Here is a 25,079-nt window from a genome sequence, read left to right on the forward strand (position 1 = left end):
ACACTCTCTCTCCTGCCTCACGTCACACCCTGGCCTCTGGTTTTTCATGGCTCTGGAGAGTTTCCAGTCTCTCAGCAGGTTCTGGTTGCTGGGATCCAGCTTTCACTGCAGGTTGTTCTCAAATCAAGATAGTTGTTTTCCATTTTATTGACATTTTTATTAAATCTGAATCCACCTGCAAACTTACTGAAGTGCAGCGAAACATTGTACTTCTTACACCTTTATTTAACATCTTTAGTTACTGTTTTCTTGATATATTAGGTTTTACATATCAAAAATATGAAGACATGATAAAATATGATGCCTTTTTATTTATTACATGGCCCAGTGGTACATTTAGCAGTTGAAATAGCTGCATCTTCAGCAGGTTTAGCACAAAAAATATAAGCAATAATAACCCAATAATGTACTAGACTGCTCACAGGGGCCAATTAAAAAAAAAAATAAAAATTTTGCTGACGTACTTCGTCATTTGAGTATTTCCAATTTGGTCGACTTTATTCTTGTTTTTCCACATCACTTCAGAGAAAAATATACTTCTTACAGCTTTATTTAACATTTTTGGTTCATGTTTTACTGCTATGTCAAGATTTTACATACCAAAGACATGAAGACGTGATAAAATATGACGTTTTTATTTACTGCATTGCCCAGTGGTCATTAAACATTAGAAATAGCTGCATCTTGGGCAGTAAAATTCTGTCGCCACATAAAATATGAGCAATAATAACCCAATAATATAATAGACTGCTCACAGGGGCCACTTTCTGGGGAAAGAAAGTACATTTTGCTGATATATTTGAGCATTTTCATCCTTGTGTTTCACAGCGCTTCAGAGAGAAATATTGTACTTCTGACACCTTTATTTAATGTCTTTGGTTAATATTTTCTTGATAGATTGAGATTTTACATAACAAAAATATGAAGACGTGATGATATGTGACACATTTTTATTTGTTTCATGTCGTAGTGGTATATGAAATAGGTAAAATACACATTTTACATTCATTTATAAGCAGTAATAACCCAATAATGTAGCTCACTGCTCACTGGGGACATTTTCTGAATAAAAGACTATATTTTACTGACATTTTCACTGCCCAGCTTTTACTTAAAATGGAGCATTTATATCTTAGACCGTTGTAACTCCACTAGTCATCAATACACACCCCTGTTTACCTTTGTAATGCTGTTATCTAAGATTATATGCATTGTATTGCCTCTTACTGGAAAGCTGTTTCCCTTTAGCTTGTAGCAATCATCGCTTTAAGCAACGTTTTTCTTCCTCGTTGATTAAATGTGCGCCGATGTGTTGGCTCCATATTGAATTTGTTTGGTTTATAAAACTGGCTTGTGAAGTGTTGAAATACTGTAAACTGACAAGAGGAAGTAGATAAATTACCCAGTCAGTGATTAATCGTACTATTCAGAAGCATGCTGCTCCTCGGAGGGTTTAATTGTAATCATCTGCTTGAAGGATTGTCTCTCTGAACACTGAATGTATAAATCTGGAAACAATGAAACCATCTAATGAGCTGTTGTCGTCTTGTTTCTCCTTCAGGATGCTGAGGCGGCTCTGCTGGTGCGCCACCAGTCCCGGGCCTGGTGCTGGTGCATGTGTCTGGGTCTCGCCCTCATGCTGTCCGGAGTGGTGGTTGGAGGAGCCTACTTGTACCGCTACTACGTCCTGGAGGTGAGCAGCCAGGCCCGGCAAGGGTGGGAAAGCCAAGAGGTAAAATTTATGACTGTCAAATACGTCATCGCTTCTGGATAGAAAGCTGTTAAAGCAGGACATCTGAGAGCTTTAATAGTTGCTTATTGTCATGCTGAGGCCCTGAAGATAGGAAGAACTAGACACTTATAAAAGACTGAAGAAGTCTAGAGGAAAACTCTGCATCAGAGACTTCACAATAAAAGATAGATAGATACGGTAGATAGATAGATACTTTATTAATCCCAAGGGAAATTCAAGTATTCAGCAGCTTACATACAACAACAAAAAACAAATACAAGACAGGCAGGTTGGTGACCAGATTAACATTAATATTAAAGCTTAGTAGATACGCTAAAAAAAAGCTGTACAATACTATAAATAAAACAGTTCTAATTTTAAAATCTATAGAAATACTAAATGTATTAAAAGTCAATATATAGTATTCACACGTTTCAAGGCACAGTGATTTAAAGTGGTTTCGACAGGTAGTAAGGAAATCATGTTCAGAATAAAAATTGTAGAGTAAAGTAACAAAAATTAATTAAAAATGGATACCAGCTTTAATTTCATCAATGTTGTCAAACTTTCACCTCAAAACACTTTGCAAGTTTAATTTTTCCCACATTATTATGCGAATTCCAAGAAAACACGTAATTTAACTGCCATGCTCAAGGATTGGTGTCAGAAAAGCGTGAAATCTGAATCACAACTTGCAGCAGAAAATGTAAAATGACACAACTGGACAGGTTTGAGCAGGTAAAATGCTGTGAGCTGTTTTTTGTATTGTGTCAACTACTAAACTCCACCTTCAGTAAAAGTACACTGGTGTGAGCAACTGGCAGACAAGGATTTCATAATTGGGGGATATTTCATAAGACGGAAATCAAGCAGAAATGAGTCAGAGACTCTCAGACCTCTCCATTCATCTGTTTTGCTTTTTAAAATTTCACTAGTAATGTGTTGTAAAGGTTTATGTGCTTTAATTGTCTGTCTCTTATTCTGTTGCCTAAATTTTTCAGTTAAAATGGTTGTTTTTTCTAGATTTAGGGGTACTTATTGTTTCCAGAATAGTGCGTATTTATATGATTTTTAGAAGCTTAGTTTGCTCCACAGATGCCCAAGCTTATCATATCAAAAATTGTTTCACCTCTGTCAGCCAAGACTTGAAACACTGATGGCTAAAACAACAGTGTCACGCAAACAAACTGCTGTAAAGATGAAGAAATGTGAAGTAGAAAACTGGATTACTCACTAATATCCCCAGTGTCCCATTCTAGAGGCACCTGGACTAAAAAAAAAACAAAAAAAACATAAAATTGACATGTTTCTGCCAAATCCGAGGTAGTTATTCATCTGTATTTTGTTTGTAGCCCCACTTTGTTCTTGCATGTTCAAACAAAGACACTAGTACATCTTTAGACAGATTAAAATCATGATTTTAGAGGTTTCGTCTGCAGTAAACCTAAAGAACCAAACCTGTGAGCTTGCAGAGTGGAGCTTTCTGTAGCAGTTTTCTTCTTCAAAATCAGTTTAAATTACTCCAGTAAAATATCTGTGTGGTACATGAGTTAAAGACATTTTATTTAGATTTAAGAACAACACACAAGACAACAGCCATGTACATACAGGGGGTGATCATTTACCATCGCTCCATCAGTTAACAAAATTAAGATCAGGCCTAAGAGGTGTAACTCCATTTTTTTTTAAATTGCATTTTAGCAATACATTCAATAAATATTTATCCATTTTGAACCAGTCTTGGGGTCTACAGCCATGAAATAGTCTTACTTTCTGTATGTAGGGAGCTGAGGACCTCTCCCCAGAAACCTTCAATAACAGAACAATTCCAGAAAATGTGTTTTGCGTTTTGATTTCCACAGTTTCTCCAGCAAATCAGAAGGCTTTTATCATAATGTGATTACTAACAGGGGGTTTCTTTCCAGCCAACTGTTGCACTTCCCTTGATATCTCCATATTCCTGTCCATTCCTCCTCAGATACCTCCCTTTTCCTCCCGTTTTGTTTTAATAGGAGCTACAGGCATGTTAACAAGGGTGCACGTCTCCTTTCTCATCTTCTCTGTTTCCTCCTCACCTCCATCTTCTCGTCCTTGCAGGAAGGCCAGGTGTTTGTTTGCGGGGTGAACTACCGTGAGGAGGACTTCATGATCCAGGAGGAGGACGAGGTACGACCGAAACTCACCAAATGTCACCTCATCAGTTCATCAGAGTCCCTTTCTGCCGCTTATCAGTTTAAATATTTGTGTTAAGTGAACATGACATGAACTTTTTGCACTCAGTCATTACACACTGAGTCACCGATCGATTGATGATCTGAGTTACTGACCGACCGGCCAGTGGAGTTTCTGTAAAGTCCGCATTAACATGTCGCTGTATTTAAATCTGTGTATCCCTCAGAGGTTTTTTGACCATAAAATCATGTTTATTTTGCATTTTTGGGGCAATTTATTGAACTGATTTCATAAGATAAGATAAACTTTGTTGATCCTTCATTGAGAAAATTTGCATGTTTCAGCACCTGGATACAGATGAGGCCTGAAAGAAGCAGGACAGTAATTTTAGAAAAATACAATAAGGCTTTAAATAAAGCTATAATAAAGACATGTATATGCATGTATTATATCTTTATTTTAGTTAGTTTGCGTACCAAATGAAATTAAAGCTACAATCAGCATTGAGTTAGTCCTCACACACCTACGCATGTCAGGGCGTGGTGTCGAGGTGTTGTGTATGTCAAGGCGTTGACACTTAGCTGACCAATCTCAAGCATTATATCACAAAGTTTCTTGCAACTGTACATGCAAATATAATGGCTACAACTTCCTGTTACCAATAGTTGGAGCTATAACTCACTTTTGGAATGTCTTCAGACCTGGACTCTGGTCCCTCAAATAAAATTTGGACAGATTGGATCGTGTGCAGCTGAGATATAAACACTTCAGTACTCATGGCGAGACATCGAAATTCTCTGCGCCGCCACAGACACGCTATTTGACGACAACTTAGAATTTTGTCCATGAATCATCATCAACATCTTAAGGCTTATGACACCACATTTGAGGTCAATATCGGCAACGGGCTAACACTAGAACATCAAAGTGTAAAACATGTAATTTCCTGTTGTCAGTAGGTGGCGCTATGATTGTAAATGGATATTAGCATATGGATGCCATTAAGGGCAGGACTGTGATCAAACATGTAAAGTTTGAGGCAGACTGGAGCATTTAGAGGATCTTCAATGGCACTTCCTGTTTCATGGTGAAGCATCAAAGTTCAGGGGGGCACCATGGCCACACCCCTAGACTTTTGCCAAAGATTTTGACAGCTTTTCATCATTAAAGCCTGTTTTATATACTGGCGAAATCTGAGGAGCCTTGGAGTTAAGTCCTTTGAGTTTATGGCTTTTGACAATCAGCAAAAATCCTCAGTAGCCTGCAGTAGATGGTACAATTGTTGCAGAAGGCGCTAGAGTTAGGGTTAGCCATTTTGCCACACATGTGCTCAAGTCCTACAAAATATCAAATTTTTCACCAGTTCTGATGTGTGTGCAAGTTTTCATGAGTTTCTGAGCATGTTTAAGCCTCAGAAATGCGATTACTTTGGAAAAATGCAATTTCTTGCATTCCAATAGGATGCTCTGGTCCTAATTATTAAAACAGTCTTGACAAATAGAGCTGAGTATGTTCAAAAAGAAGCTTCAGACATGTCTGTTGTTCAGTCCTTCTAAAATCTGCCCCTTCAGTCAGTAACTAGTGGCTCTAGTTTAGCAAACACCTGACTGACTGGTTCTTTAACTGGTTCACAGGTGGAGGTGGAGCTGCCAAACGGGTTCCACCTGCGGCAGCTGGAGGAGAGGATCCGGGTCTTGGAGAGGGAGCAGGTGGAGCTCATCAACGTCCCAGTGCCCGAGTTCGACGATGGAGATCCTGCAGACATCGTTCACGACTTCCAGAGGGTGAGGCGACTCGTTAAAACCAAGATGACACACAGTTAGGCTTGAACAATTAATCAAAATCTTATTGAAACTGAAATATGGCTGAATATCCAACTCAGAGAAGCTGCAGTTCACTGACGAAGTTAAAGATCAAGATCATGATCAAGAAATGATTTTGTTTCAGTGGAAAAGAAATACAAAAATTACCCATATATATTGAAAATAATATCGCCCGTGTTGCTCCCATTTCATCTGCTGTTTCAGTCGCACAAAACCTAAATGAGGAATAACTTTTAGCAAGTAGTTTAATCTTAAATCCATGCAAATAATCAGTACAAGATAGCGGCACCCATATTTTACTGCCCTGTGTTGGCTTCATTTAGAAGCAATAGGAGGAAGTGGTGATGTGTCGTCCACTTTTATATATAGTCTGTGGAACCGATCTAGAAAGACGAGGCAGTTTTTGTCATCTTTTCTATCACAACTTTACAAAAACTAATCACTGAATGCTTCTTTAGGCCCGAGTGGACATCGACGCACATTTACACACTAAAATACTCTTAGATTAGTTGCTTACTTCTGTTTTCGATCTTCTGTTATATTTGCCGTCAACTAGAAAAAAGCAAGACCCATCAGTCACATCAACACAAACAAACTGCTGTAGAAATGACCTACAACGGGGCAGAAATTTGTCGTCGAATGATCCAACACCAAATCTCTTAAACTGTAGTTTAACTTAATTTGTCTTGTATGTAAAGTTGGTTTGTTACCGCATATTTTTCTTCAATTGACCTGTGAAAATCTCTTTTTAATTTGATCATGTTTGCATTTGCATTTGCAGTGACAGAAGCTGATTGTTTCAACCATTTCATATCTTTCTAGCATATTTCTACTACTTTTAGCTAAGTTTTTGAAACATTTATCCACAACTTTTAGCTATATTTCAACTTTAATATCAAGAATCAGCTGCTTTTTTTTTTAGGTTATGTGCTAAACTCCCCCTATAGAACCCATGCAGGTTAACAGTCTGTCTGTTGTAAGCATTTGTCCACCTTTTTGAGCTTTTTGGTCAAAAATTTATCTAATACTTTTCCAGCTATTCAACAGTTTATCCTTTTAGGTATGTAATTAAGTTGTTTATTCAACCGTCGCTTTGAAAAATGTGTTTGTGTTCCAGTTTTCTAAACATCTCTCTTCATTCTCAGAGGTTGACCGCTTACCTGGATCTGAGCCTGAACAAGTGCTACGTCATCCCACTAAACACCTCCATCGTGATGCCTCCCAGAGACTTCCTGGAGCTGCTCGTCAACGTTAAGGTAACGGACGGCTTTAATCAGCTTTGATCAACACTGACAGTTAATTAAGTCTTTGCTGATCTTTGTTAGAGACTAAAGTTTGATTCTGTGCAACAGGAGTAGTTTTTAGAGGCTTTGAGCTAAGCTAAGCTAACCAACCTCCTTTCTTATGTAGTTCTCTATAAGAAAACAGACTGCACAGATGAAACAAACTGCTTTGAGCCTTGCAGCAGTTCGGTTTAACCTCATTTTCATGCTTTTTTTTTGTTATTTAATGGAATTTAAAGCCACTGCTGAGTTCAGTTTACAGCAGGGATGTCATTTTATTTCAGGTGCTACATGCAGCATAATTTGATCTCAAGTGACCAGTAAAATTACAGCATAATAACCTATAAATAAAAACTCCAAATGTTTCCCTTTGTTTTACAGCAAAAAGTCCATTCTGAAAATGTTCACATTTAATGAACTATCTTTTTACAAAACAAGATGAACAAGTTCAATTTTTTAAAATAAAAATAAATGTAGTTTCAACAATATTACGCCTCAGATTATCATTTACACATTAAAACTCACAGATCAGAGTATATAGAAAGGCACAAAAAATTTAATATTTTACTTTATGATGAAATCAATTTGTCAAGATTGAGAAATTATTTTAAATTTACATTAATTTCCACATCTGTGTAGTAATCCTGACCACCTGATCTGACTCACCATTAACGAAGAAGGTTATTCCTGTCTTGTAAATGTATGAAATTTGTACATTTATACACAAAAAATACATAGAAGTTGTGGCAGTGCATGAACAAATTTAAAATAGCAGGTACTTTTATTGAAAAATTGCAGTTAATGTCTTAAAGTTGTCCCACGGACCAGATTAGACCCTCTTGTGGACCGATTTTTGCCCGTGGGCCATATGTTTGACACTCCTGGTTCACAGTGAACAGGCTTCTGTGGTGATGCGTATTAATCAGAAGGGAAAACATGGACAGAAATTGCCAAAAAAAAAAAAAGTCAAAACAGTGCTGTATTTTGATGTTTGTGTCCATCTCCCTGCTCAGGCTGGAACCTACCTGCCCCAGTCTTACCTGGTCCACGAGGAGATGGTGGTGACCGAGCGCCTGGAGCACGTCGAGCAGCTCGGCTACTTCATCCACAACCTCTGCCAAGGCAAAGACACCTACAAGCTGCAGCGCAGAGACAGAATCCTGGGTAACTTCTTTATATTTAGCAGAATAAAAGCACCACATGAAGCACACACAGGGAAAGATAACCAGAAATATAAACAAAAACATGCAAACAGAGAAATTAAACAAGAAGAAAACTATAAAAATATTATATATAAATATAAATATAAAAAATATATAAATATAAATATAAAAAAATAAAATAAAATTATATATATATATATATATATATATATATATATATATATATATATATATATATATATATATATATATACACATGTCTGGTTTTGTAGGAATAACTAGCTTTTATTTATAGGTTAATAGCGAGTATCTTGACAAACAAAAAAAAGAATCTGGATCCAGAATGAAATCATCTCCAGTGTATTTTCTGCATTCTGACTCAAGTATTTAGATAAATCACTGGCTTCTGGATTTTTGACAAATTAAAACACTGAATATAGCAGGTAGATGAAACATTAAGGTTTTCCATCCCTCAGGAGCATTTAACTCTATTTACAGATGATAAATCATGGTGATTTTTAAGAAACAAAAACACAGAATATTTTCCAGCATTATCCTCCAACAGTTAGATACAACCAGCACTGTTGGGTTTTCTATCCCTGAGAAGGATTTATTTCTGTTTACAGGTGATAAATCATGGTGGCTTTTGGATTTTTCAGAAACAAAAACATGAAATACTTCCAGCATTGACAGGTAGATGTTAGGTTTCCCTCCCTGAGAAGGATTTAACTCTATTTAGAGATGAAAAATCATTGTTGCTTTTGGATTTTTAAGAAACATAAACACTGAATATTTCCAGCATTATCCTCCAACAGGTAGATGAAACCAGCAGATTATGGTTTTCCATCCCTGCGAAGTGTTTAACTCTATTTACAGATGATAAATCATAGTGACTTACTGATTTTTGAGAACAAAAACGCAAAATACTTCCAGCATTAACAGGTGGATGTTCGGTTTTTCCACCCCTGAGAAAGATTTAACTCTTGGAGCTTCACCAGTGAAAGGCAGGGCAAGTTTATTCTCATTTCAACATCAGAAGACACAAAAATGCATGAACACATGATATAAAAATAATGTGTGTTTGTCTCGCAGGTATGCAGAAGCGTGAAGCTCTGAACTGCCACAAGATCCGTCACTTCGAGAACAAGTTTGTGGTGGAAACTGTGATCTGTGAGCCTTAAGACGTCTCGCCGTCTCACAACTGCTCTTAAAGTCACTGGCATGCAGTGAGATCGTGTTTTTAATCCTCACCTGTCCTTTTTTTTGTGTGTTTTTTCCTGTCCTTTACTTCAGGTAGTTTTGAGTGAGTGAGAGGAGTGAAATGTGAAGCTGTTTGGTAAATTTTCATTGATTGTGAAAAGAGTTTTAAAAAGAAATCAAAAAAAAAGGTGAAGAGTCGTGTATTTTTCCACTTTCTGTATGGGGGAACTTCTTCTGGGAATCTTTTCAGAAAAATAACTAGCTAAGAGTCGGCTGAGTATCCAATCGTAAATTATTTTAATCCAAGTAACTGCAAAAGTAGCATGAGCATTTATTTTAATAGACGCAGGTGAATCTAGCGTTCGCCTGTCTTTCAGTTCAAATATAAACCTTCAAGAAAAAGGGCAACTTTTGTACCACTCGTCCTGGTTTCTGAAACTCATCGGCCCAGGGACTTGTTTTTTTTGTATTTCGTCTGCTGTAGCTATTAATACACTGCGCCTGTTGTTTCTCAGCTGGAAAACGATCTTAAAGTCAGAGTGTGGACGTGTGCGTCTCTCACGTAGCTTTAAAAATAAGTCGAATTAGAAGAAAAACTTTACTTTCAAATCGGAGAGAACACGTGAAAACACACTCACGTTAAAATCTTTTTCACCAGGGTTGTCTGTCCTTTTTTTGAATGTGTAATTTTTTTTGGATAACTCTTCTTGTACTAATTTGTGTATATAATCTCTTCAAAGATATGAACAGACCAACACAATAAAGAAAACAAAAAACCAGCATCTTGTCCTGTTTTCTCTTCACGTCTTTCATGTAATTTGTGTGGAAGCCGCTGCTGAAGCGTTTACTGTTGTGTAGCCGTCGTGTCGTCACATGCAGCCTCGGAGGACTGACACAGGATCAGCTGTCACGGTCGGCGTGTCATACGATCGCAGTGGAAAGTTGTCCGTGATTAAAGCGCTCATCAGAGACACGGGAGGATTATGGGAAATGTGCCAGATGTTTAGCAGTGGATGGAGGGTCACCTTGAAGGACCAGAGAGGAGGTTTGATCCAAAGTTAGTAGAATAACGTCATCAAATTAATGACAAAATTAGCCCTGTAGTGAATGTCTCTTCCTTTATATATTAAACCTCCAGCCTTGTTGGATTCATTAGATTCTAGATTTGCTTTTTACTGCAGCTGCTACACTTTAAACTAGGGATTGGGTTTTTGTTATTTAACCCTCGTGTTGTCCTGCGGGTCAAAGTTGACCCGTTTTAAAGTTTGAAAATGTGGGAACAAAAATGTATTTTCACAGTGAAACTTCTGATGTCCACATTTTCAACATTTTTGGGAAATCTTTGAACATTTTTTGGTGGAAAAAAAGAAATGTTAAAAATGTTTCCTAATAACATTCACAAAAAATCAACCAAAAATTGTGAATGTTCTTAAAACAGAAGTTTTACTGATATACATGTAATCACTTTAGATATGTTTCAGATTTTTTTTTTTTTTGGTTTTTTTTGGAAGATTTTTACTCATTTTTTGAAAATATTTACAAGATTTTTTTTTTTTTAATAAAACTTTCAAGGGAAATTTTTAAGGAATTACAAGAATTTTCTTCCTGAAGGTTTTGCAAATTTTCAGAAATTGGGGGATTTTTTTGCTGAATTTTTGGATTTTTTCAGACAAGGAAACACTATTTTTTGGTTCCCATGAATGAGGACAACAGGAGGGTTAAAGGCGATACTAATGTAGATTATTGAAAATATAGAAAGGCGAATGGCTAATATTTGGAGCTGATATGCATTAAATTTAGTGTTTTAACAGCATAATTCAGAACTAATAGTAATAAGGGCGACTATAACTGTAAAATAGAAACAGGAGTGATTAAATTAAGATGCTCTCCTCTTTTTTTTACGTGGGATCCACTGACAAAAATGTTTCCAAAATGACTTAAATTTAGAGTTAAAATTCTCTAAAATGACTCAAAAAGTGATTGAAAAATTTCCAAAATGATTAAAGACTTTTTCAAAGTGACTGAAATTTTTTTCAAAATCGTCACAGAAGTCGCTAAAAATGACTTAAAATTTGAAAATAATGACTCAAAAAGTCACTCAAAGTGACTCAGAATTCTGCAAATCCAGTCAAATAGAAACAGGAGTGATTAAATCAGGATGCTCTCCTCTCTTTATGTGGGATCAACTGACAAAAAGTTTCCAAAATGACTTCATCTGTAAAAATGACTCAAAACTTTTCCAAAGCGACTCAGATTTTTCTCAAATTGCTTAAAGATAAGACGAAAATGGCTTAAAATGGGACAAAAATGACTACTTATACTTACTGAATTTATTCACTTATTGACAGAAATTCTCAAAATCTTCAGCAGTTACTGTAAATATACATTTAACACACTTTAACTTCCTGTACAGGTTGTGACATCGGTTTTGAAGGTAAAGAATCCACATGATATATATGTACGTGTTTATGTATATATACATGTTATAGTACATGTACATACACTCATATGGCTGCCTGGCATATCATTCTGGGGTGTGATGGCTAAAATCTGACAACAGCAACATGATCTGTGACTGTGAATAAAGCACTAAACCTCTGCTGCTACGCTAAAGATTTAATTTAGGGTTGTGTCTTTGCACTCGGCTCTGATTACAGACTGGACAGATGAAACACTCCCTGGGATTTCAGACATGAACAAGTCGTCACTGCACTGGATGCTGTAAGTTTATTGTGTCTTTTTAAACCAGCAAGCTCACGATATTGTGAAAATGAACATTTTATGAGCTACACATTTGTAAAATTAGAAATGCAGAAGTTCCACAGTTGTTTTGAAATTAATAAAACCAGTTATTTTCACCACTAAGTAATGATTTCCTGTGCATGGCAGCGATAAACAGGGAATATATATAAATGTTCCAATATTTTCATGGTTTTCGATAAATTAACTGATTTGTTCTTATTCACACTGAAGTGGCAACTCAGATTTAAGCAAGACTCTGGTTAATAACCAGAGGAAAGTGAAACCACACTGAATAAATGTTCTTTTAATCTCGAGTTTAACCATTTTTGACCTTGGTTTTTGTCAGTTTATCAGTAAAATTGTGTATTTTTTTCATTTATCATCAGCTGAGAATCAATCGATATGCTCAAAATCATTCTTTGTACTTTCAGAAGTAGATATCAGTCCATACTTTAATACATAAAACTTCCCTAAAGCTCCCCTTTTAATCACTTTAGCTGGATATTATGTCTTTATCTGTTTTTTTTTGTTTTTTTTTTTTTTGTTGTAGCAAAGACTTTTGTGCTGTCCTTTTAGGTATTTCTTGGAAGTGAGCTGTCAGTTTTACCTGGTTAATTAAGTGTGGAGGGGAAAAAAAATAAAATATTAATAATTCTCTGAAACTGCTGTATAATGTTAGTGACAACTTCTTAAAGCCCAAAGCGTCTTAAAATGTCTTGTTTTGTGTGACTGAAAATCCTAAATCCCCAGAAATTCTGATTAAAATGAGTTTAAATGTAGAAAACAGCAAGAACTGAGGGCCAAGAAACTGGAAAAGTTGGCATTTTTACCTGAGAAAATTACTCAAACAATTAATCAAGAGTGGAAATTTTCAGTTGATGAATTATTCATTTTCTTTCACATTAGTTTACTGTTTTCTCCACTTGCAAAATAAAACCTGTCCAAAATAATCATCAATAATTAATAAAAATGATGAAGCTCAAGAATAAGCAAAAGTTTAATACTTCTGGGGATTATTAATAGAAAAACAGTTGTGTTTATATACTGTTAAAAATTTTGCTTCTGCTCGTGTTTTTCTTAAAACTACAACTCCCAGCTATCCCCTCGGCTTCCGTCGCGCTTGCCGTAGTTAAACGCTTTTTTAAAGACAGAATTCAGTCACTTTACCGTCTTTAGACTTTAGAACTCGCCGCCGTCGTTTTGTTTCACTGTCAGACGTGTACTGCCGTTTTAAAGAGGTAAGTGAATACTATCATCTGACAGTAATAAGCAGAAAAGCAGCTTTTTTGTTTATCGAAGGTGAACTTCTGTTAGCATGCTAACTGAGGAGCTAGCGGCTAGCTGTGTTACCGTCTCCATAGCAACGGGCCTGCTCACTAGACCTGTTGCTGAAAAGAGTAAAGACGTTTTTAAAGTAGTTTAAATGTTTGAAATGTTGCAGGTTTTGGATTTTCATTATAAATTTGTAGAGTATTTGTCTTAAATTTGGTTCAGTGTACAATACTGTAGGTTATTAATGTTAATTTAGTCAGGTTATTTCTATTATGTATAATACTGCAGGGTCTTAATCTTCACATTTGAACTTATTAGTTTAATTTATATTATATATAATATTGTATTGTTAAACTTTAATCTTTAATGTCGTTAGGTTCGTTTATATTATGTACAATAATGATGGTCTTAACCTTAATATTTATGTTTGTCAGGTTAATTTGTATAATGAATAATATTTTATTGTCTGAAACTTAATGCCTAAGTTAACTGTGTACATTTGTATCAGATATAAATAATATGTTAGGGTTTTAAACTTGATATTTAAGCTAGTCAGCTTCATTTGGATAATGAATGATATTGTAGGGTCCCAATCTTTAAGTTAATGAGGTACATTTGTATCATATAAAAACAATACTGCAAGGTCTTTACCCTAATATTTAAGCTTAATTTGTATAATATATAATACTGTAGGGTCTGATATTTTATGTTTAAGTTAATTACACACATTTGTGTCACATAAATAAATAATATTGTAGGATCTAAACCTTAATATTTAAGTTAAGTACATTTGAGTGATATAATTAAATAATAATGTAGGGTTTTTACCTTAATATTTAAAGATGTGAATTTATTATATATAATATTGTAGGGTTCTAATCTTCAAGTGAGTTAGGTTAATTTGTGTTCTATGTAATACTGTAAGGTTGGAAACTTAATATTTAAGTTAACTGAGTAGTTTGTATAATTTAAAAATAATATTGTAGGGTCTTAACCTTAATATTTATACTTGTTTGTTTAATTTATATTGTAATGTTTTAGGGTCTTAACCTTAATATTTAAGTTAGTCGGGTTAATTTGTGCTCTATGTAATATTGTAAGGTCTGATACTTGATCTTTAAGTTAATTTGGTAAATTTGTATCATATTTAAACCTTTTGTAGAGTCTTAACCTTGATATTTAAGCTTGTTAGTTAAATAGTAAATTTCTAAATAAAATAGCATTGTATGTTTGTAATATTAAAGTGAGTCAGGCTAATTTATATTCTATATTATATTGTAGGGTCCTAACCTTCATATTTAAATTAATCAAGTTAGTTTGTATGTTCCATACTATTGCTTGGTGTTGTCCTTAATATGTAAACATGTTTGATAAGTTTATTTTATATATGATATTGTAGGGTCTTAACCTTATTTTGTAAGTGGGTTGGATAAATGTATATTTTATTTAATATTGTAGATTTTTAGCTTTAATATTTAGGTAGGTGTAATTTCTCAGTTATAAATCATTTTGGCTCCACGTGTGCTGTTTTAAATGTACTTTGTAAATAACAACTACTGATTATTTCCCTTTTTTTACGCAGTGCCATCAAAAAATAATCATCTTAATTAAAAATTTTTGAATAATACCCAGAGAAAAGGTAAAAGGAGTTCAAGGTGACATCTGAAAACTGCTTTTTTAAAATTACTATTATTATTATTATCCTACCAGCTGTCTTAAATCCTAAAATAACATCTTATAATGTTGAGTTGAGTATCTTTTTATGTTTAGTACAAGCTTGAATGCAGAACGCACTATTTTCAGGTAGTTAAAATACTTCAGATTACTTCTTATTGTCATGCTTAAGGACTCAAATTTATCATTTTTCTGCCGATTAACTGACAAATAACTAACCAGCAGTTGGTATTTTGGTAACCAATCAATCGTTTTGGTTAATTTTACAAACAAAAATGCCAAAATATTTGATTCTCTCAGCTTCTCCAATATAAAAAACATATATTTTTGTCTTTAATATCACTGCAAACTGACTAATTTGAGGTTTTTGGACTGTGGTTTGGTCAAAAGTAGACATTTGTATTTGTCACCTCAGGCTTTATGAAACAAAGAAGGACATTTTTCACTGTTTTCCAAACTTTTATGAACCAAACAATGAACATCTGGCCGATTTCTCTGCCTGCACAACCTCATAAATGTCTGTTACAGCAGCTTAAATGTTTCCTGTGTTTCGTATTTCTGTGCAAAACGTTATTTTGTCGTTTGCCGCAGATCTTCCAGGTGTTATGAACAACTACGAGGTCGTCCGTCAGATCGGAGAAGGAGCGTTTGGAAAAGCTTTCCTGGTCCGAGACAAAGGAGGAGGAACTGAGTGTGTGGTCAAACAGATCAGCCTCAGGAAGGTACAAAACTCTGAATTCACCACCTGCAGGTCACACAGTTCATATTCATATATATATATATATATATATATATATATATATATATATATATATATATATATATATATATATATATGCATTCATTTATATATAACACTGGGGTTGTTAATTGAGCTGCAGGTCAAGATGAATGAAGTAATTTATTTGACTTAAAGTAGAAATACCATCATGTAGTACTAGAATAAAGATCAAAATATGCTGAATTATTTCATATGTGAAGTGCAGAATGGCTACTTAAAAGTAAAATAATGCATATTACAGGCTATTATTGGATAATAAATATAAATGCATTCATCATTTCAGTGTACAGCTGGTAGAGATAAAGGTTTATGTTATTAAACTCTAATTTATTTGTATAATTTATTGATATGATGAGTCCATTAGAGGGTTAGTTTGGGTTTTTTGAAGGTTTGTTTTAGTTTCTTATCCACAGTTAATGTATTAGTTGCAATGGATGTCAGCAAAATGGATTTCAGACACCTGAAAATCATCAATATTGCTTAAAATTCACACTAATTCAGAACATGTACTTTTTTCTTAGTAGTTTGTGCCACATCAGTTTCCATATTATGCATAATAATTCAATATTATGTGCAGTATTTCAAATTTCACATTCAATATTTCATTTTCATGTGCAACATATCAATATAATGTGTGATATTTCATTTTTCAGGAGCAAAGTTTCATTTTTATATGTAATATGTCAATGTCTTTTGCAATATTTCTTAATTGTGTGTTATACTTCATTAATATGTGTGATATTACTTTACTACCGCAGTATCATTGCCAGTATTACTTTTCTATAATGGTTTTATTTTAGATAACTTATTTTTAAGATTTATACTTGTATCTGACTGCTTTTCTGCTGGACACTGCATTTATTCTCATGTTATGTATTTTTTTTGTTTCCTGTGCAATTTCTGGCTAAAGGATTTCATTCATAATTAATGAAGTTTTATCTGATTTTATCTTGTGTTTTTACCGCTTTATCTTACACTTTGAACTTTCTCCCACAAGTAACTGAAGCCTTTTTATCGCTCACTTTAAAGCCACCAGACTCCATTCAAAAACTGAGAATTCTACAGTCAATTTTACGCTGATCTGCTGCTGCCTCAGTCAGTTAGTTTGTTTGTGTTTATTGTGTGATTTTGGTGTTTCATTTGCTTTTTTTTATTGGTTTTATGTTAATTTTTGCCATTATATTTCTGATGTGCAACTGGGGGCCACACAGGTGCACTTTTTTTGTTTTGTGCTTGTAGTGTTAGATGCTACGTCGTGCCCCTAAGATAAGATTAAAATGCTAAAAGTTAATGCTACACAATATATTGCCTCCCAGAGCTTGTTATTTAATCAACCAGCTGCTGTAGGTTGACGTTTATTTACATGTTTGCTGCTCAGATGTCGGCGAGGGAGAAGGAGGCGTCCAAGAAAGAGGTGACGCTGCTGTCGAAGATGAACCACCCGAACATCGTCGCCTTCATCGGGTCGTTTCAAGGTGAGTTTGTGAGCGTCGGTGTTGTTTATTAACGAGTGTAAATAACCGTTAAAGTGTCTCCTGGATGTGCGTTTAGAGAGAGGCAGCCTGTACATCGTGATGGAGTTCTGTGACGGAGGAGATCTGATGAAGAAGATCAACATGCAGAGAGGAAATCCCTTCACCGAGCAGCAGGTAACAGATTACTGGAGACTAGAGATGCATAATATTTAATTTAATTCACTGATAATACCAATATATACACAGAAAAATAACTCTTCTGTAGTGGGAGAAGGACAGAATTGACTTCATCTTTTTGCAATTTTAGCAAAAAGCAACAAAAAAAGACTTTAAATAAGCAGAAAACCATATAATGACTTTTAAAATACATGAAAATAGCTTGGCTTTGAGCTGGTTTGGGATGCTAAAGTTACTTAATTTACTTAAATTTCATGTTTTCTTTCACCCTCCACTCTTTTAAACTTTTCATATCTAAAACAATCAATCAGTAGCTGACAGAAAATTAACCAGCAGTCGGTATTTTGGTAACCAATCAATAATTTGGGTTTATTTTCTCAGGAAAATGGGTAAGTTTTGATTCTTTCAATGTGTCTAGTATAAAAGCCCTTTATTTTTCTTTTTACAAACATTGTAAACTTATAAATGAACATACTATTATGCTCATTTTTTTCTGTTCTTTAGATTTATTTATTATTATTATTTAAGACAATAAATTAAATGGACTTCTACAAAACACAACTGTAGCAAAAAGCTATTTAAAAAAGGCTTTCAGCAGAAAAGCATATAACGATGATTAAAATACATAAAAATACCTCAAAAAATTAGAAAAAAAATCATTATGTCACGCTCAAGTGACTTAACTGACTTAAATTTCAAGCAAAAGTGACAAAATATTTGATTCTTACAGCTTTTCCAATAAAAAAAGGTATACCTTTCTCTTTAATATAATTGTAAACTGATAAATTAACATTCTATTATGTATATTCTCAAAAACTTCTTTGAATTCTAGCAAAAAGCAATTAAAAAGACTTTAAATACGCAGAAAACCATATAAGGAATATTTAAATCTTCAGCTTCTCAGATAAACTCAACTCATCGTAACCTAAACTAACCTAAAGGTAAACCTGACCTTACTCTTGAGTACAGTAAGTATCGACTGTAAATTTTTGTTTATTTGAGAAGTTTTTGTCTGTTTTGTGTTTCTAAATGTGAAAAAATCCAACGTGAGGGGTCAAACTGAGCCGTGTTGTTTCTCAGATCGTGGACTGGTTCGTTCAGATCTGTCTGGGCCTCAAACACATCCACGACAGGAAGGTTCTCCACAGAGACATCAAAGCTCAGGTATCTGAGCTGCTTCACTGCTGCTCACAAATCCACTCCATTCACTGTCGACTTCACCTGATCTGAAGCACCAATGAGTTCAAAAAACACACTTTCAGGTGAAACTGTCACCCAAAATGTCAGTTTTTTCTGACATACACTACATTAGTAGCTCTGTTTCATCCCAGCTAACAGTTACTTACATTATTTAGTCCTCCAGTCTGTAGTAATTTAGACTATAAAATCTGAGAAAATAGCAAAAAAATATTTTAAATCTAATATTTAATTTTAGGTGTCAGATATGGTTTTTGGACTAGTTTAAGACTGGGTATAAACAGTTTAAGGAATTAATTTTGACTTGCTTTTGGACATATTGTTTGGCTTAGTTCTAAACTTATTTTACAGCAGGTTTTTGATGCATTTTGGATTGATTTGGCCTAATTTTTGACAGATTTTGGGCTTGGTTTGGACAGGTTCGTAGCTTGGTTTTGAACTGGTTTAAGATAGGTTTTGAACAGATGTTTGACTTAATTATGATTTTTTTTTAGAGCTGATTTAGACTGGTTTTGTAGCTTCAGTTTGAACTGGCTTATTACGGGTTTTGGGCAAATTTTAAAATTTGTTTCAAACTGGTTTAAGACTGGTTTTCAACAGTTTTTGGAATGGTTTTAGACTTGGTTTTTGACATATTTTTGACTTGGTTATGATCTTATTTTAGAGCTTTTGGGTGAGTTTTGGACTTGATTTGGACTGTTTTTTAAAAAGTAATGGGCTGATCTTTGATTTAGTTTAGGCAGTTTGTAGTTTAGTTTTGAAATGGTTTAAGACTGTTTTTTGAATGGTTTTAGACTTGGTTTTCAATAATCTTTGACTCAGTTATGAACTTATTTTAGAGTTGTTTTTGGACAAGTTTTACACCTGATATGGACTCACTTTTGCATTGGATTTGGATAAGGTTTGGACAGAGTTTGAACTGCCTTTGGACTGGTTTTGAACAATTTTTGGAATTGTTTTTGGACTTGGTTTTGCATCATGTTTTGCAGGACTTCTTGTTCTTCTTGTGGCTGTACTTCGCTTTTTACGACCCTCCCTTATTAAACTTTTTATTTGCGTTGTGAGAGTATCAGATTCATTATTCTCTATCAGTTTGTCTGCGATTTGCTATACGAACAATTATTATTTTAACAGACAAGAATCCATCCTGATCACAGCTGCCCGTTGACTTTTATAACCCTCAGACTGTACATCATGCATTCCTCGCTGAACCTACACACAGTAAACAACATTACCCACAGATCCCGAGGCTAAGCTTTTTAATTAACGAGTATTATCATTACAGAGAGCGCTGGCTTGTACGGCTGAACTGTCCTGAGATCAGCTTTGCTCTGAACAAAGGCCTCGCTGTGCGCCAACTCCCAGAATATCTCCACAACTGACCACAGACTGTTCTGTAGGCATCACTATCTTTCATCAATCATATCTGTTTCCTCACAAACGCACACTGGCAGACACACACAGATGCCCGGTCGGTGTTTTTTGTGGTCGAACACAGACCAGCTTTCATTCCTGCCTTCCCTCTGCTCTAGAATATCTTCCTCACCAACGGAGGGATGAAAGCGAAGCTGGGGGACTTTGGAATCGCAAGAATGTTGAATAAGTAAGTCAGTGTCATCTTCACACACACACACACACACACACACACACACACACACACACACACACTGCTGCAGCTGTCTGTCACTGAGCACTCTGTAACACATGGAAGACATCCAAACAACTGATTATCATTCCACAAACTGTCGACCCGGACACGTAAACACACTGTTGTGGAAATGACGGTTGGCCTGCAGCGTTTGGCTGCTGCAGGCAAACTGAGACAAAATGGGAAAAAACACACTCATAAAACACTCTACGAGTGGCATGAATAAGACGTATGAACAGTTATTGGACTGACTGCAACTAAATCTTGCACAGATTTGGATGGTTTCTGTATCACTTTCAACACAGTTCTGAATGCATGCAGTCACATTAATAGATACGCATGCACAAGTGATGCACTTCAAGTTGCGTAAAGTGACTTTGGGAAGAATTTTTCCAAATTTCAGCAATAATATTGGTCCTTAAACACCACAGAGATCGCAAAATGTGAAGTTTTCATGTCAAAACTACAAAATCTCTTTCTTATTCAATTTGCTTAGGTCAAATTAAATTTGACTTACCAATAATGAATGTAAAACCAGGTTTATACCAACAGGAGCTGAAGTTTGGTTTGCTGCTTCCAGCTATTTAGGACTGTTTCCTCTGAGTTTATTAAACACCTGCAGCATCAAACAGCAGCAGGATCCATAAGTTTCTCCAAAGAGAGAAGAAATGTGCGTATATAAAATAATAAAATCTTGTAGATAGATCCTACATACAAGTCTATATATGAAAACAGTGAGCTATCTTATTCTTAGGTGTATTAAGAACTACAAAAACAGTTGGATATTGCACATTGCAGGACATAAATGAAAAAGGAATGATTTGAAATAGTGCAAAAATGACATAGAAGTTGCAGTTTGCTTGTAAACGTGTGTAAGTTCTGTAAAAAAGAAACAAAAATAAGATGCATAAGGTGTAGATAGATGTTCAGTTTGTTGCTTCCAACTGTTTAGGATTATTTCCTCTCAAGTTTAATAAACACCTGCAGCATCAAATAGCAGCAGAGAGTTGCTTACATTTATCGCATCTTAAACAATAGCAGAAACTTCATTAAATATTTCTAGTTATAAATTATTCCCGACATGGAGAATGGAGGATGGATTAGGATCTAACGACTGTAGGGAAATCTTTATTTTACTGTCGGTAAAGTAGCAGTTCGATTTCCATCACACATGGACCAAATTTCAGTGTTTAAATGTTACTGAAACTCATCTATTAATTTTTTAGACAGTTTAAAAAGCTGCTATTTGTTTAGATTTGATCCTTTGTTCATCAATTCATCATTATGAATTACACATCATGTAATATGGTGTCCAGTCTTGCATGTATGACAGATATGGAGCACAGGTATGTCTCTTTTCTTCACTATGGTGAGTACATCTCCGTGAACCAGTGAGGAAATTCAACATTAAAATGTAGAATAGGATGTCTGTGGTGTTTTAGAAATGCTTGTCCAGCAGAGCAGCTCTGACTCCTTTGTTTACACCATTATACTGTCTGCAGCACATGTAGCAGAGTAAATATCCTGCTGTTCCTCTAGCCAAAGTTTTCACTCAACCAATAATAATAACTGACAAATGTTTGTACTTGTGCTTTTTACAACCGCAAATGGTGAAGTTTGACTGAGTGTGTCGTGTTTGTTGACTGTAGCACCATGGAGCTGGCCAGGACTTGTGTTGGAACGCCGTATTATCTTTCTCCAGAGATCTGCGAGAGTCGACCCTACAACAACAAGACGTATGTACATGTCGGTCTGAACATTCTGTAATCTGAATCAACTAGAAGGTCCAGGATTCCATAATGAGCTAATGTGGCTTTCAGTAAGAGTTGAACAGGATTATTCAAAAAGAATGAACCGATTTCATTACACAATATTTTAATAAGGAAAAGCAATAGAAAACTCCAGCCAAGTCACAAGTGTTCTACTCACAACCAACTTTTATTTCCTGTCTTACAAGTGTTCAATGTGGCCTCCACCTGCAGCACAGTAACATCAGTGTGATAAGAGAATTCCAGTCAATGAGTTGACTGGTTTTTGGATTGGATTTGGACTAGTTTTTGACAAGTAATGGGTTGATTTTGGATTTAGTTTAGGCTGGTTTGTAGGTTGGTTTTGACATATTTTTGACTTAGTTCTAAACCTTTTTTTTCTCGGCTTCTAGATGAGTCATGGACTTGATTTGGACTGGTTTTTGACAGGTAATGGGCTTATTTTGGATTTATTTTAGACGGTTTGTAGCTTGGTTTTAAACTGGTTTAAGACTGCTTTTGAGCAGATTTTTGACTTAGTTATGGATTTTTTTTAGAGCTGGTTTTGAAAGATTTCAATTAGATTTTGACTGGTTTATAGCTTCAGTTTGAACTGGTTTATTGTAAATTTTGGGCAGATTTTAGAGTTTGTTTTGAAATGGTTAAATACTGGCTTTGATCAGTTTTGGAATTGATTTTAGATTTGGTTTTTGACATATCTTTGAGATCAGAATTGATGAGAACTACTTTGACTGCAGTGTCTCCACATTCTAGTGGAACGAGTTTCTAACTTTTAACTAGTCATTGGGTTTTCTGTTTTTGTTTAGTGAAAAATCAATAAAAAGTTAAATGGAAAACAATCTTTCCTGGTGGCCACTCATGATATTACAGCTAAAAAAGTCCTCTGCATCCCCCAAAACATCTTCCACAGCTCGGATTGCCTACCAGGTGGATTACTACTCTTCGTATTATGAATTTTTAATCTTTAATCTATAAATGTGATGTAAATTGTGATGATTTGATCCTCTGAGAGTCAGAATCAGTCGTGCAGACATAATAACAGGTTCCATAATCTCTGCATTCAGTCAGAAGGGTGTTTCACTTCGACAACAACTTGTACAAACAAATACAGACACACACTTGCATACCAGCTGACAACAGACTCCCACATGCAGACGTTCTCTGCCTCCGTTCTGCCTCTGCTGGATCATTGTTCTGCTCTGTTCTGCTGTCTTGTTTTGATCCAGCTGAGGTCAGAGTTGCTTCCTCTTTCCCACACTCACACACACATGTTTGCACTGCACAGGCCTTTATTAGATGCATAATCTACACCGTCTAAACCTAAATCTAACTCAAATGTCTGAACTCTTCAGCAGAAAAGGGACCAAAATATCTTCAGTTTCTGAAAACTTTATCAGGTTCTCACTTAGATAGAAGCACAAGAGGACACACCCATACACATAGTTGATTCTGAGCCAAGAAAGCCTTTAAAAAGCTTTCTTTTTTTCACTAGACTTTTTTCTGCTCTCAGCATCTCAGCTTTTGTTCCTTCACATTTATGGCTTTTGCTCAGGGGGACGGCATAATGTTAAACTCCTGTTCCAACAAGAAAATGTGCCGAGTTATACAAGACGAGCTTAGAGTGACGGCTTCGCGGATACACTCCCTGGGAAAACATTCGGTTCTGATGTCATGAAAACTGTGAAGTTAATGTGGTTTAATTAACGTCAGATTGCATTTTAAATCCCGTGTGTTTGTGTTTCTGCAGGGATATCTGGTCTCTGGGCTGCGTCCTCTATGAACTCTGCACACTGAGGCATCCAGTGAGCTGCACCACGCCCTGCACACCGAGCTAATGCTAATGCTAACGTACACTCACACTCTCACCAGATGTGGCAAAATGGGAAATTTACACAGAATCTCTCAGTTTAATCTAGATTTCATTCTCTTCACTAACCAGTGCACCTGTTTGGTCCAACACAGAGACATTTACAGGGACATGTGAAGCGATATGATGCGGATTTGGCATCGCTGTTAATGAATTATTTGTCATAAATCATGTAATAGATGAGAAAAATTATTAATCATGCTGATGTGAATAAGAATATCCATCAAATTATTCATTCTTCTACCAATTCTGTGTCATTTTAAAGGCACTCAAGGTGGCACTTTTACTATTTAATCAAAAAACAACCAAAGTTTTCTTTGTCTTTCTAAGAAATTGTGACATATTATATTATTATCTGCTTTTTCAGGTTAAAAACGCTTAATCCAAACTCTCTTGACACTACGATGGACATTCTTTAAAATATACTCATAATTTACAGCTACATTTTCTGTCAAACCTGCCTCTAAAACTGACAAATCTTTCCTCTGCCTCAGAGTTTAATGCATTTCTATGTGTCCATATGTGTTTTTTAACCATTTGTTTCTTCCTTTAGGTGAAAAAACTGTACTGAAATAGTCAAATTTTAATTTTTTTGTGGATTGATGATGTGAGAATTGTGTCCAAATTGTCAGAAATTGTTTGAGCAGCTGTTCAGGATATAAATCTAAGGAAGCTCTGATTGATTATTTGTGCTGTCAGTGGAAATACAGGCACACAATTTTCAATTCCCTATAAATTTGCTGGTTTTAACAGAATAGGAAATCATATAATGCATAAGAAAAGGAGTTATTAAGGTGATGTTAATGAGAAAATCCATCAAATTCTTGATTGTTCTACCGGTTCTGTCTGATTTTAAAGAGGCTCAAGGTGGCATTTTTGCTATCTAATCAAAAAAACAACAAAAATTTCATAGTCTTTCTAGGAAACTGTGATGTATACTGATAATTCATCATTTTATGAACAATTTTTCATTATCTAATACATAATTTCCTTTTTTCAGGTAAGAAAACATTTTCTCCAAATTCTCTTAAAATTTAGTGTGACACTGTGAAGGACATTCTTGGAAATATGCTCAGAATTTAAACCTAAATTACAACCAGTTGT

The 25,079-nt window shown here is 35.1% G+C and overlaps 2 protein-coding genes across 3 annotated transcripts in view; both read left to right on the forward strand.

Moving 5' to 3' along the window:
- Nucleotides 1-10,152, forward strand: part of itm2ba (integral membrane protein 2Ba) — a 32,564-nt gene extending 22,412 nt beyond the window's left edge. Inside the window, exons 2-7 of one of the 2 annotated variants that reach the window (XM_023273781.3) lie at nucleotides 1,562-1,732; nucleotides 3,830-3,898; nucleotides 5,539-5,688; nucleotides 6,873-6,983; nucleotides 8,024-8,174; nucleotides 9,266-10,152. In XM_023273781.3, the coding sequence (XP_023129549.1) occupies nucleotides 1,562-1,732; nucleotides 3,830-3,898; nucleotides 5,539-5,688; nucleotides 6,873-6,983; nucleotides 8,024-8,174; nucleotides 9,266-9,354 (741 nt within the window). In that variant the 3' untranslated portion in view covers nucleotides 9,355-10,152. The remainder of the gene's footprint in view (nucleotides 1-1,561; nucleotides 1,733-3,829; nucleotides 3,899-5,538; nucleotides 5,689-6,872; nucleotides 6,984-8,023; nucleotides 8,175-9,265) is intronic. The other variant, XM_023273782.3, reaches the window with a different exon arrangement.
- Nucleotides 10,153-13,233: 3,081 nt separating this feature from the next.
- The window catches only part of LOC111570835 (serine/threonine-protein kinase Nek5-like), a 32,781-nt gene continuing 20,935 nt past the window's right edge, over nucleotides 13,234-25,079 (forward strand). The window contains exons 1-8 of the mRNA XM_055015005.1: nucleotides 13,234-13,353; nucleotides 15,653-15,783; nucleotides 17,221-17,317; nucleotides 17,394-17,491; nucleotides 18,575-18,658; nucleotides 20,224-20,294; nucleotides 21,989-22,075; nucleotides 23,856-23,910. Of these exons, the coding sequence (XP_054870980.1) occupies nucleotides 15,667-15,783; nucleotides 17,221-17,317; nucleotides 17,394-17,491; nucleotides 18,575-18,658; nucleotides 20,224-20,294; nucleotides 21,989-22,075; nucleotides 23,856-23,910 (609 nt within the window). The 5' untranslated portion in view covers nucleotides 13,234-13,353; nucleotides 15,653-15,666. The remainder of the gene's footprint in view (nucleotides 13,354-15,652; nucleotides 15,784-17,220; nucleotides 17,318-17,393; nucleotides 17,492-18,574; nucleotides 18,659-20,223; nucleotides 20,295-21,988; nucleotides 22,076-23,855; nucleotides 23,911-25,079) is intronic.

This window comes from Amphiprion ocellaris, chromosome 11 (assembly GCF_022539595.1).
Source record: "Amphiprion ocellaris isolate individual 3 ecotype Okinawa chromosome 11, ASM2253959v1, whole genome shotgun sequence".
In the NCBI taxonomy this organism is placed as follows: domain Eukaryota; kingdom Metazoa; phylum Chordata; class Actinopteri; family Pomacentridae; genus Amphiprion; species Amphiprion ocellaris.